The sequence below is a fragment of the Sciurus carolinensis genome, chromosome 10, assembly GCF_902686445.1.
Source record: "Sciurus carolinensis chromosome 10, mSciCar1.2, whole genome shotgun sequence".
In the NCBI taxonomy this organism is placed as follows: Eukaryota; Metazoa; Chordata; class Mammalia; order Rodentia; family Sciuridae; genus Sciurus; species Sciurus carolinensis.
In genome coordinates this window covers 73,264,884-73,278,809 of record NC_062222.1, presented here as the reverse complement: position 1 = coordinate 73,278,809, position 13,926 = coordinate 73,264,884, and the positions used below count along the sequence as shown (strand labels likewise).

Genomic DNA, 13,926 nt, shown 5'->3' with positions numbered 1-13,926 from the left:
TGACAGCACTTCACAGTAAGGTCCAGAAGACAAAGCTGTCATTTCAATTAGTGGTAATGACACACACCATCAAACTCAGGGGACTGATAAGCAGGGTACCAATATACCAGTTTGTTAAGTCTAGACACACCCTATTTCTGTGACACTAATGTACGGGTATGCTATCAAGGTTCTCCTCTTTCTTTTTTCTCCCCTTTTTTTTGACTACCAAACACTGCTGTATAAAATTGAGTTGATTTTTTTTTTTTTTTTAAAGAGGGGGGTTATTTGTCCAGCAGGGTTATCCTAACAGCAAAGGGAATTGAGAGGTTCTTGCAAACTATTTCACTTGGGCTGCAAGTAAGTCTGATGAATTATTCTTAACTCCTTGAAATAGCACATGTATCTACTTAGTAGTCACACTTTATTTTCTAGATTTTTAATCTTAGCTACTACTGCATAAACAATGAACATAATTAATTCTAATTTTCTTCCAGATTCTACAGGGACCATTATAGTTTACCACAGTATTCTTAAGAGAGACTATAATAAAATCACATGACAGAAAAACTAGCTGGGAAAAATGTGGTTTTGATTCGGGATGACTACATAAAAGTTTTCTTTCTGAACTTAAAACTCAAAGCTCTAGGTAATTTTATAGAAAATAGGTGAGCAAATTTCTAACAGTAAAACAGGACAATTCAGTCTTAAATCCAAACAAAATGTTGAAAATATTTATTAACAGAGAAAAGCTCAATGCATCCTACAGGCAGTGCTTCCCTACAGATATTTAAAGCTAGTGATCACACTTTTCATTAATATTTGCTAAAATATATTTAGCAGTTTCTAGCAGCTTCTAGATGTAGTTATTTGTTCAGGAGCAGGGTAAAGTCTAGACGTAAGAAATGAGTCAAACTGAATTGTGGGCAGTCATTTACTGTTTCCTTCTGCAGTGCTGGGCATGGAACCCAGGCCGTGCACACGACAGGCAAGTGCTGTATGCCTAAGCTGCATCCCCACCTCAGCAGTTTTTTGTTTTTAAAAAAGAAAGACTACAAACACATAGGATTACACACTTTAATCTGATTGACATGGACAAAGTATGGAGGATATGAAAGAAATTTAGTTTTATCTCTGCTTTTATGCATAACCAGATGCAATTTTTCTAAAAAGTATACTATGGTTTAAAAAACCACATTCTGTCAGAATACCTCAGAAAACCATACTATGTGTAATCCAGGAAATACACTATTTGCAGAATAGGAAAATCATAATGGGCAACAAAAAACTGAAACAAAAGAAAGCACCAGGGTTTTGAGCAGTTTTAAGGTGAGTATATCTGCAGAAATAATATAAATGCTCCTGACTGGCTGCTACAGAAACATGCTAATGAAGATTGGTCCATGTCTTAGAATATTTTTCTTAACATGTTTCTTTGGAAAAGTGGCATTATCAGCTGGGAGTGAAGCTGTCTTTTTAGACACCAAGCTTATTGGCTTGGGTGAGAACAACTTTGAGAACTGGCATGAAAGCAGAGGTCTCACTGAAGTTGCTGGTGCTAACTATGTGGGTATGGATGGTCAATCCTTCTGAGTAGTTTCGCGTTTCAATGCTCCTTGCAATGTTGTGTAAACCATTGATGATTGTTGGTGAAAGCTGAAATAAAGGTGGAACCAAAAGAAAGAATTAAAAATTAAGGAGAATTTCCCACAAGACCTTTAATAAACATTAGACTCCAGACATTTAAGTAGAACTTGGAATAAACATTTTAAAAAATGTATAAAACATTTAAGCATTTCTAAAGTTTCTTGGACCAAGAGCAGTAAATTTTTAAAGTAGAACCATGAAAAAAAGATTCATGTAAACAGGTTATTTATGAACTATACATGTATAATAAACCAGGTATTTTCTTACAGAAAAGCTGCCAAATTTCCTATGCCAAGATGAAATGCTAATACTCTCCACCGAAGAGCTTTGAATTCTTCAATTATTTTAGACAGAGTTTCATATACTTCAAATCTTTTCCCAAGTACATGAAGGAGATTAAAGATTCTTAAATCATGATATCTCAAAGGACGGACCCAATTTATTTAAAATCTTATCTACAACAGAGATTCTATACTTTTGGTTCACTTTCATTAGCAGGGCAACAGGCTTTGTCGTATATTCAATTTACTAATTCTTCACTACATTTCATAAACCTGTCATCTCTCCAAGGTGTGTGTGTGTGTGTGTGTGTGTGTGTGTGTGTGTGTATGTGTGTGTGTGAGAGAGAGACAAGATCTCCCTTTGTTGCCCAAGCTGCCCTCAAACTCCTAGGCTCAAGTGATTCTCCTGCCTCAGCCTCCCAAGTAGCTGGGCTGTGACTGCAGGTGTTGCATGCCACCACACCTGGCCCTGTCATCTCTTAAAAACCACAAAACCGCTGAGCAAGGTGGCGCATACCTGTAATCCCAGCAGCTTGGGAGGCTGAGGCAGGAGGACAGCAAGTTCAAAGCCAACCTCAGCAAAAGTGAAGGACTAAACAACTCAGTGAGACACTGTCTCTCAATAAAATGCAAAATAGGGCTGGGTATGTGGCTCAGTGGTCAAGTGCCCCTGAGTTCAATCCCCAGTACCCAACAAAACAAACCGTAAAATCTACAGTTTTATTTCATGTCACTACTCAGCATACACATCTATACTTTAGATAGAAGACTTATTTTGGATCACTCCATGGACTGTACCCATTTCATTGTTATCTCAACTTTCTTTGGTTTGGGTTACTTTTATTCAATGGGACTGGGTATAGGGAATAAGGTAGAAGAATGCCGAAATGTAAATATATATAAAAGTCAAGTGCCAGTTCTTTTTTCCTCTCACATCCTAGGCTTTCATTGATAAAACAGTAATGGAAAAGAATGGATGGTGGATACTAGAGATCAGTCAGTACACTGACTGCTCACTGTGGGTTACCTTCATAGTGACAACATACTACCCTGGCTCATCTGGTGGCTACAATTGGCCTTGTCTTTGTATAATAGCTATTCTAGAAGAAAAAGATAAAGATTTTTAAGATTATGCAAGAAAAAGAATATAGATTTCTCCTATCATCTCCAATGAATAAAATTTAGGATTTAGACAGAGGAAAGCCCATTCTATAATTGATATGCCAATTTTGTCCCCAAGCATAGTGAGTGCTAAAGAGATTCCTTTTTTTCTTTTTTTGTTCCAGATATTGAACCCAGGGGTGTTTACCCAATGAGCCACATCCCTAGCCTTTTTTCTTTTTTATTTTGAGACAGGGTCTCGTCAAGTTTCTTAGGGCATTGCTAAGTTGCTGGGGCTGGTCTCAAACTTGGAATCCTCTTGCCTAAGACTCCCAATTTTCTAGGATTATAGGTGTGCACCACTACGTCTGGCACTTATTTTTACTAGCAACTAGGAATAATTGGTATATCATAAATCCTTCATTCCCCACCCCCACAACTTACTGTTTGTTCCCTAAGTTTATCATATAGAAACTCCAAACGTTTGCTGGCATCATCTAGTTTCCTCTTGGTTTGCTGTAAGAGAGGAGAAAAAAACAGAAGTTATTCTATTTTATTTTTCTGATACCAGGACTTGAACCACTTAGGGGCACTTAACCACTGAGCCACATTCCCACCCTTTTTATTTTTTTAAATTTTGAGACAGAGCCTCGCTAAGTTGCTTAGGGCCTTGCTAAGTTGCTGAGACTGGCTCTGAACTTGCAATCCTCCTTTCTCAGCCTCTGGAGCTAGGCATGTGCCACCTTAACTTTTATCTAAAGAACTTGCCCTATTCTCATTTCACTAAACCTTACACTTTACATGTTGAATGGTTTCATTTTCTCAAAGAAATGAAGGCAACTATGACTGATAAACAAATTATTAGAAAAAACACCAGTAATCTATTCATGGTGGGGTGCTGGGAAAGAAGAGAGAATGAGATTTCCTTCATGTGCAAAATGGGGTACTGACTGGATTTCAGGTAGATTGTAAACTCATTTGACAAGGTATGTGAATGTGTAACTGCATTATTTCACAGACTTCCAGAGGTAGCAAAGGGTTAGTGTACCACAGAAAAGAAGGTTTGAGTTCACTTTTATAGTATGGGTACTAAAAGGTAAACGTAGGGGAACTGTGGAATCTTGTTTTATTTATTAACTTTTCAAAAATACTACTTATATTCTTATATTTGGTATATTTAATTCTGACTCTTTCCATGCCTTTCAGGCATCCAGAAAAAGAAAGGAAAATTATCTTCTGGCAATTTAAGATTACGAAGAGGACTAGGTGCAGAGGTGCATGCCTGTAATACGAATGACTCAAGAGACTGAGGCAAGAAGATTGTCATTTTGAGGTTAGCCTTGGCAACTTAGTAAGACCTCATCTCAAAAGAAAAAAATAAAAAGGGATATAGCTCAGTGGGAGTACCTCTGAGTTCCATCCCAGTGCCCACCCCCACAAAAAAAATTTTTACTAAGAGGTAAGTAATAAAAGAGGTAAAGAGGTCCTTATATTAAGGAGAATTTCTTCCTTCCCTATCTTAGTACTATACGTATGGTGAACTATTCTAAAACTAAAATTGAAGGTATTAAAAGTATAATGTGATTAATTTAATGATCTATATTATACAATAGCTTTAGAAGTAGCACTTTTCCAATATTTATTGAATGTCTACTATGTGCCATACTGGGAAAGTCCTATGTGTCAAGCAGCACATATTCTATTGGGTGGAAAAGATAATGAACAGATGGTGTACTGTGTATCAGAAGATGAAAAGTACTATGAAGAAAAGTAGAAAAGTAATAATGTAAGAGGCCAGAGTGTTGGGAGTAGTAAAGAAAGGTCTGATGGCCAATGGGACATCTGAGCAGAGGCCTAGAAGTGAGGGAATGAAAAATGGCAGATACATAGGGGAAGAGTCCTAGGGAGAAGGAACAGCATGTGCAAAGTCCCTGAGAGTGAAGTGCTCTTAGTATTTTGAGAAAGGAATGCCTGTGTGCCTGTGAGAGAGAGAGAAAGATGAAGCCATCAAGGATGACAATACATAATAGGCTGTGCTACAAAATTACTTAGTGCTGGTCTGGGGATATAGCTTAGTTTGTAGAGTGCTTGCCTGTCAAGCACAAGGCCCTGGGTTCAATCCCCAGCACCACAAAAAAAAAAACAAACAAACAAAAAAAAAACTTTGTGCTATTTGGACATCGCTAAAGTGAAAATAAGAATAACTCCATGCTATAAAAATTATTTCAACTACTGATAAGGGACTTTTGCAGAAGGGAACCCTTATAGTCCCTATCAACTCTCTGGTTTCCAGCACTTTCAGTATAGAGAATCGCTACCACTAAATTATATCCCCAATTGCTTGTTTTTTGAGACAGGATCTCACTGTTGCTAAGGGTTTTGCTAAGGTGCTGATGCTGGCTTAGAATTTGTGTTCCTCACATACCTGAACATTGTAAAGACTATTTATGCTAAGCCCATGGCCAATATCATTCTTAATGGAGAAAAACTGAAACCATTCCCTTTACAAACGGGAACAAGACAGGGATGTCCTCTTTCACCACTTCTATTCAAAATTGTCCTCGAAACTCTAGCCAGAGCAATTAGGCAGACCAAAGAAATTAAAGGGATATGAATAGGAAAAGAGGAACTTAAGCTGTTACTATTTGCGGATGACATGATTCTATATTTAGAGGATCCAAAAAACTCCTCCAGAAAACTTCTAGACCTCATCAATGAATTCAGCAAAATAGCAGGCTATAAAATCAACACGCATAAATCTAAAGCATTTTTATACACAAGCGACAAAACATTGAAAGGGAAATGAGAAAAACAACTCCATTTGCAACAGCCTCAAAAAAAATAAAATACTTGGGAATCAATCTAACCAAAGAGGTAAAAGAGCTCTACAATGAAAACTACAAAACAATGAAGAAAGAAACTGAGAAGGACCTTAGAAGATGGAAAGATCTCTCATGTTCTTGGATAGGCAGAATTAATATTGTCAAAATGGCCATACTACCAAAAGTCCTATACAGATTCAATGCAATTCCAATTAAAATCCCAATGATGTACCTTACAGAAATAGAGCAAGCAATCATGAAATTCATCTGGAAGAATAAGAAGCCCAGAATAGCTAAAGCAATCCTTAGCAGGAAGAATGAAACAGGGGGTATCGCAATACCAGAACTTCAACTATACTACAAAGCAGTAGTAAAAAAAATGGCATGGTATTGGCACCAAAATAGAAAGGTAGATCAATGGTACAGAATAGAGGACACAGACACAAACCCAAATACAATTTTCTCATACTAGACAAAGGGGCCAAAAATATGCAATGGAGAAAAGATAGTCTCTTCAACAAACGGTGCTGGGAAAACTGGAAATCCATATGCAACAGAATGAAACAAAACCCCTATCTCTCACCCTGCACAAAATTCAACTCACAATGGATCAAGGACCTCGAAATCAGACCAGACACCTTGCATCTTATAGAAGAAAAAGTAGGTCCAAATCTTCAACTTGTTGGCTTAGGATCAGACTTCCTTAACAGGACTCCCATAGCACAAGAAATAAAAGCAAGAATCAACAACTGGGATAGATTCAAACTAAAGAGCTTTCTCTCAGCAAAGGAAACTATCAGCAATGCGAAGAGAGAGCCTACAGAGTGGGAGAATATCTTTGCCACTCATACTTCAGATAGAGCACTAATTTCCAGAATATACAAAGAACTCAAAAAACTCTACAACAAGAATACAAATAACCCAATCAACAAATGGGCTAAGGATATGAACAGACACTTCACAGAAGAAGATCTACAAGCAATTAACAAACATATGAAAAAATGTTCACCATCTTTAGTAATAAGAGAAATGCAAATCAAAACTACACTAAGATTCCATCTCACCCCAACTAGAATGGCAATTATCAAGAATACAAGCAACAATAGGTGTTGGCGAGGATGTGGGGAAAAAGGTACACTCATACATTGCTGATGGGGCTGCAAATTAGTGCAGTCACTCTGGAAAGCAGTGTGGAGATTCCTTAGAAAACTTGGAATGGACCCACCATTTGACCCAGCTATCCCACTCCTCGGCCTATACCCAAAGGACTTAAAATCAGCATACTACAGAGATACAGTCACATCAATGTTCATAGTTGCTCAATTCACAATAGCCAGACTATGGAACCAACCTAGATGTCCTTCAATTGATGAATGGATAAAGAAACTGTGATATAGATATACAATGGAATATTACTCAGGTATGAAGAATAATAAAATTATGGCATTTGCAGGTAAATGGATGAAATTGGAGAATATCATGCTAAGTGAGATAAGCCAATCTCTAAAATCCAAAAGACAAATGATCTCACTGATAAGCGGATGATGACACATAATGGGGGGTGGGAGGGGGACAAGAATGGAGGAAGGAGGGACTGTATGGAGGGAAAAGAGAGGTGGGAGGGGTGGGGGGAAGGAAAAAATAACAGAATGAATCAAGCATCATTACTGTATGTAAATGTATGATTACGCAAATGGTATGCTGTTACTCCATGTACAAACAGAGAAACAATATGTATCTCATTTGTTTACAATAAAAATAAATTAAAAAAAAAAAAAAAAAGAATTTGTGTTCCTCTTGCCTCAGACTCCTGAGTAGTTGGGATTACAGGTGTGTGCCACTGCACCTAGCAGGCTGCGTATATTAATACTTAGTGTCTGATGAAACAACCAATTCCAGAAGCTGTTTGTTTCCAAGACAGACAAGTGGCCAATGGCTTTAGAATGGAGTCCTAATTAGAATAAGATATATTCTATGCTTATATATAGAATATATATATAAGATTCAGAATAGAATCTACTATCATGTATAACTAAAAAGAATCAATAAAAAATTAAGAACTTTGCAAAGTTAAAGAAGATAATCTATCTACTTTAAAAATCTTCAGTGTATGGGGGCTGGGCTGTAGCTCAGTGGTAAAGTGCTTACCTAGCATGTATAAGGCACTGGGTTGATCCTCAGCACCACATAAAAATAAATAAATAAAATAAAGTCATTGTGTCCATTTACAACTAAAAAAAGTTAAATAAATAAATAAATAAAAGCTTCAATGTAAGCTCACAAGTAATCCCCAAATCTGAATTTCTAGCATATCACTATTATGTTCTATCATGTGTGAAGAGGAGATTTGTAAATGACAGGCAGTACAACTTGATGGTTGAGAGTATAAAATTTGAAGCCAGATTGTTTGGGTTGAAATGCTAACTCTGACTTAACTGTCCTTTGCCTTAATTTCCTCATTTGTAAAATAAAAATAACAAATGTTTCTATATGGAATTATTGTTGAGAATTAAGTATGTTTATACATAACAAATATATTTGTAATATAAACTATATTAAGTGCTAGCTTTATTACTCTTGTACAAACTCTTTATCTATAGAACTTCAAATAATAATTAAGGAAGAGCTCCATAAAGGACAACTTTAATTATAAGAAAAAAATACATACAGGATCTGTGGCTGAAGAGAGGCATCGCTGAATAAGATCCTCAAATGTGGTCTTTAGAATGAGGTGCTCATCTGGAATAGGTTTCTTGGTAATTTTTTCTGTTGGCAAAGACTGTACATGCTGGAAGAAATAATATCATAAAATGATCACAAATGACCAGAAGATATGGTATACACCAAGTTCTAAATCTATGCAATAAAAAGAAACCAATGACCTTATGTATAGACCTGTTTGAAATCCAATGAAAATTTAACATGTACAATCACCCAGTACAAGTAAAACTGAAAACCAGATATCAGTAGGTTTAAGTACTCTTCCTAAACTTGGATTTGCACAAGTAGATTGGATATAAGAAATTGACTAGTTAGAGAATGTATGTTGACCACTAACTACTGTATATAATTGATAGGAAATAAACCTGTGCCAGCAGGAATATAAACAAGGCACTGGGAAACACAGTTGACTGGTTAGAGTGGCTGCCTACTCCACATGGAAGTTCGTTTTTATTTTGGCATTCTCCTATTCTGTGTTTTACTCTTAGAGACTGTGAACTGGGCTATTATCAAAATTGCAAGATTAAGTTTAAAATGCAATAGACCATGTTGCTGAATGGATAGAGAGAAGAAGAAAGAGGAACATTTAGGTTTTCTAAATTTGACCAATTCATTTATTCTTTCATTCATTCAAAAAATATTGGGTAATTATGTACCAAGCACTGCTTATGTATTGGCGAGCCAATACGGAAATGATCTCAGTCTTCAGGGTGTTTACAGAACAATGAAAGAGACAGAAAGGTTAAGGATATTTTAAATGTATGTATATTAGCAATTGTAGTAAAGTTAACACTTAATGGAGCAAAAAAACATCACAACTGAGATTTGACTAAAGGAAGGGGAAGGCTCCCTTCAGCAAATTATCCTGGAATGATTCCTAGAAGCTAACCAGTTAAGAGGGGAAGGAAAAGCATTCCAGACAAAAAGAATAACATGTACAGAGAAGGATCATGATACAGGGGCCCCAAAAGAGATGAGTGTGGCTAGAGCAGAGAGAGCAGAGTATGAGCTGAAGCCTTCCACATGTTGTTAAATATTTGGGGTTTTATCCTGAGAAAAATGGGAAGCTGTAATGTTTTAAGGAAAGAGAAAACAAGGTCAAATTAGAGATGAATCAAAGAAGATGTGGGCAGGCCAATTAGAAGACTCTGGCATTGGTGAAGATGAGAAATAAGTAGCAATGCACCAGAATAGAAATGTAGAGAAGAGATTCAAAACAATATTTTGGAATAATATTAGTAAGATTTTGGGGACAGATTTGAAATAGAGGTTAAAGGGAAGGGTATAAAAGATGATTCCCAGGGCTGAGGAGATAGCTCAGTCGGTAGAGTGCTTGCCTTGCAAGAACAAGGCCCTGGGTTCGATCCCCAGCACTGCAAAAAAAAAAAAAAAAAAAAAAGATGATTCCCAGGTCCTGGATTCCGTAGAAAAGATTATGGCGCCATTAATTGAAATAAGAAACAATGAAAGACCAGGTTTAAGAGGAAGAATATGAATTAGGTTTTGGACATGTTGGATGCAGGCAGATGGATATATGGCCTGGCTGAACACTAAGTATCTCTTCCTTTTGATGGTGACTGATGTTTTGCTCTAGATGAAGACGATATGAAAATCCAGGTCTAAACCAAGGTGACAGCTGGTAGCTTTTTCAAATAACACAGATTATAAATCATAAAAAACAAAAATATTCTTCATAATTTGCTTTTGTAGAAATATGCAAGTCTTCCCACATTGACCGAAATATTTGTGTTTATAATGCACCTTAGAGTGTTAAACAACTCTTTAGGCATAATTATCTCTTAACTGCAAAGCATGATAGATACATACAATCTTTAAATATTTACAATCTAAAAAAAAAGAACCAGGTTTTTACTTGGACAGGAGTTTATTTCACCTTCTTACGTTGAACTTTGATCCAAGCTCTTTACCTTTTATGAATAGATCTAAATGCCTTTGTAGGTCAAAGTCAATTATTTGGCACTGTGCTAGATTTTTTCAATATCTAGGACTCTGCCAACTAGTTGTTTGTGAAAAAAGCAAGTAAAAAATGTGTATCTCTATCCAAAGATAAAGTCATGTTATTAACTTTTATACATAAAAATATGTAACTCATCACATTTTTATTTAATGTTTTAAAGGTAAAAATGAAGCAGTTTTATTCTTACAGCATGAAGTAGAGATGATTCAAACTAATCTTAAATTGTGACTACTGACTAGATCAAGTAAAATATTGACTGCCAACTTACAGTAAACATACTCTTAGACATGTAATGTCAAAATAATATACAGAATCTTACAAGAAAAGGTTGTAATTTTTGATTTAAGTTCTCTAAACTGAAACCAAATTTAGATGTTCATTAATAATGGCATAATCACATAAGTTAATACATTAAAGAAAATGTTTTGAAGCAGATCTAACTTCCTATTCCACTTTCACAGATTTACCTGGATGGTATTTCCAATAGGAGCCCCTGGAGCACCTTCGATATTGGGCTTTGAGAAAGTTGGTGGCATGCCTGTCTGACCAAGAGGTTGCTGTATGCCATGGAAGGGCTGGCCACCTGCAAGATGTGGCTGTGGGAAAGCTTGGTTTGACAGTGGCACTGGAGCTGAAGGTTGCTGCTGCAGCATCTGTGACTGGGGGTCACCCAAAGGATTCATGATGGGCGATGTGATGGGTACGGGAGGTGTGAAGTTTTCAGGCATCTTTTAAAAGATAGAAGTAAAAGACATCAAGAGTAAGAAAAAGGATAGCATGTTTCCTAAGCTTTAAATGAAGGAGTTAAGAGTATTCCATGGTTAAACAATTTTTTAAAATGATAGAATACTTTATACAAGTAAAATTTTATGTGGTATTATAGAGTAAAATATAACAAGTAGAGCTAATCTGGCTAAGATGGGTGGGGAACTCACCTGGACTTCTCCACCTCCCCTTGCCGTCTCATACTTACTCCCAATAAAGGGGAAACCAAAACCATGGCACTTTTGAAAGAGGTTGTTAAGTCTGGAAAATTATATATAACAAAATGGGAATCAGAGGCACTGTGTGTGCGCGCACATGTGCGTGCATGTGTATGCATGTATACTAGTAGACATTTAATGTCATCAGGATATAATACCCTTTTCTGAGATTACTAAGCAGATACCACTTGGCAATTCTATCACACTAAAAGTAGTATATTAAGTTTCTGATTATAATGACCCTGTATTTTTGGGTTCCTTGTTCATTTAGCTCTCATTACTATATTTGGGGGAAAGAGGATCACTGGGAGTAGAGAAAAGCATAAAACTGCTTGAAAAGAAAGAAGAAAAGAAATATCTTATGTCCAAATAGCTCTCAACGATAATTCACATATAATACAAGACTATATCTTCATTCATTATTATACGGGATAGACAAGATGTCCAAAATATAATTTATTAAAGTCATAATTATTGTGGGAACCCAAAGATTAAAGTAACTCCTAAAAAAAAAAATTGTGAAGTCTGAAATTTTGTTTCCTACTTTTCTTTTTTTTTTCCACACAAAAAAAGAAGACTGAACCCAGGACCTTGTGGATTGAGTACATCTCCAGCTCCTGTTCTTGTGAGATAGGGTCTTGCTTAATTGCCCAGGTTGGCCTCAAACTTGCAATTTTCCTGCCTCAATCTCCTAAGCACCTAGGATTACAGGCACTGTGCCACTGTGCCTACCTTAGTGGCAATCACATCTTGCCTTCTAAAAGGGCTTTTAATTTATATCACATCATCAAAGTAAGGTTTTAATGATAGTGTTGTCTACTTTATTTACTTCTTGCCATGAATAAGAAGATACATGCTGAAAAATGTTTTAAATAAATCAGTAAAGTGTGGTATGCTCCAAGTGGCTATGTGATTAACATAACATCTGTAGGTCACTGGATGGACATCTTTTTCTAGTACCTTCTTCTTCTTGGGTACTCTGTTCAAAGCTGGAGGATCATTCCAACCATTCTGAGGACCTGGAATAAATAGAGGACATTTTCATTTTACATAGAATCCTGAATGGAAGAAAATGAAACAATCTATCATCTAATGCCTTGTCCTTGAGATAACTGTTGGGCTTTGTCAATCGGGATCATTATGTAAGTCTGGATTTTCTAACTCATAACTCTTAATAGTTGCAAGCCTTGACTTAGTAGGCAAGGTATTCTGATATCTTATGAATTTAAGGTCAAAGAGTTGTGTTAAATTTAAGGATGGTGAAGTTTTTATGTTTATAATGGTGCACAGCCTTCAAAAACCAGTTTACTATTCTCTAATAAAGAAAAAAATAAATTACCTAAGTCTGCTAAAAAATTCTTCTGATATATTCAACATACAAAAAGAATAAAGGTAGCAATCTATTTGTTGAAAGCAATTCAACATAAGCAAATCATTCATAAATGTTCAACATGATAGAAACACTACTAAAAAAAAAGAGCCCAACTAAATAATACCAGTAAACTTCATCATCTTTACACTGGGAACTATATAAAAAACAGAAAAAGGTATTTAAATATCTATGCTAAGACTTTCTTTTAATGCCATAAAACTATGAGCTGTAGTAAATTTCCTCTAAAAACACAAAAACAAAAACAAAAAACAATCAAAAAAACACCTGTCATTTCAAAGTAAAAAGTGAACATCAGTAGCAGAACTCATTGGATACTTTATAATACCAATATCTTCAACCAAAAAAATAAGACAATAGAATAATTTCTAAATCACAATAATACCTATTCAATTGATATGCATGCTACTGTCACAACCAAATTGCTTGGCAATCCAAAGAAACTGTGGTTCATGTTAATGCCACAGAAACTTTTTAAAGAACTTTTCCCAATCACCGTGTACTCAATTGCTTTGATTTTTAAAGCAGAGTTAATTTCCTACAAGTTTACTAGGAGACCAAATGCCCCATAAGGCTCAAAACACTTAAGAGTTAATCACAAAATATTAAAGCACATGCTGCTATCTGCTTAATAAATTCTTAAACTTCCAGTCACATACAGATCAATCAAATGTCTCCAATTACCTTCTCTTCTTACCTGTGTCTAAGACAATCTTGGTTTAGTTGTCTTTGTTTATACAAAATAGTTAGGTTTTAAGAGTAAAGCTATTTGTGTCATATAAATTCAATCAGTTCTAAAGTTTGATTCAATTAAGAAGCGGAATTTTAAAAATGGCACTGATCAGATTCAGAATATCGTAATCTTTAAAGCTCACATGCATTATTGTTAATGGCCATTCATTAATTCTATTCAATGATTTAAAGATTTCCAAACGTATATTTTACAACCAATTCACCTTCCAACATAGGTGCCTGGTCTTGAATACACTGATTTTCTGTAGACAAAATGTAAAAATCACTTAAA

At 35.8% G+C, this 13,926-nt stretch overlaps 1 protein-coding gene across 24 annotated transcripts in view; it reads right to left on the bottom strand.

Moving 5' to 3' along the window:
* Positions 1-691: 691 nt before the first annotated feature.
* Positions 692-13,926, bottom strand: part of Sec31a (SEC31 homolog A, COPII coat complex component) — a 67,266-nt gene continuing 54,031 nt past the window's right edge. For 15 of the 24 annotated variants that reach the window (XM_047565898.1, XM_047565901.1, XM_047565915.1 and 12 more), the window contains 5 exons: positions 12,473-12,531; positions 10,997-11,257; positions 8,499-8,618; positions 3,453-3,524; positions 692-1,635 (listed from right to left, as the gene is read on the bottom strand). In XM_047565898.1, coding sequence (XP_047421854.1) covers positions 1,456-1,635; positions 3,453-3,524; positions 8,499-8,618; positions 10,997-11,257; positions 12,473-12,531 — 692 coding nt within the window. In that variant the 3' untranslated portion in view covers positions 692-1,455. Of the gene's footprint in view, positions 1,636-3,452; positions 3,525-8,498; positions 8,619-10,996; positions 11,258-12,472; positions 12,532-13,858; positions 13,898-13,926 lie in introns of all 24 variants that reach the window. The other 9 variants (XM_047565895.1, XM_047565894.1, XM_047565899.1 and 6 more) reach the window with 1 other exon arrangement.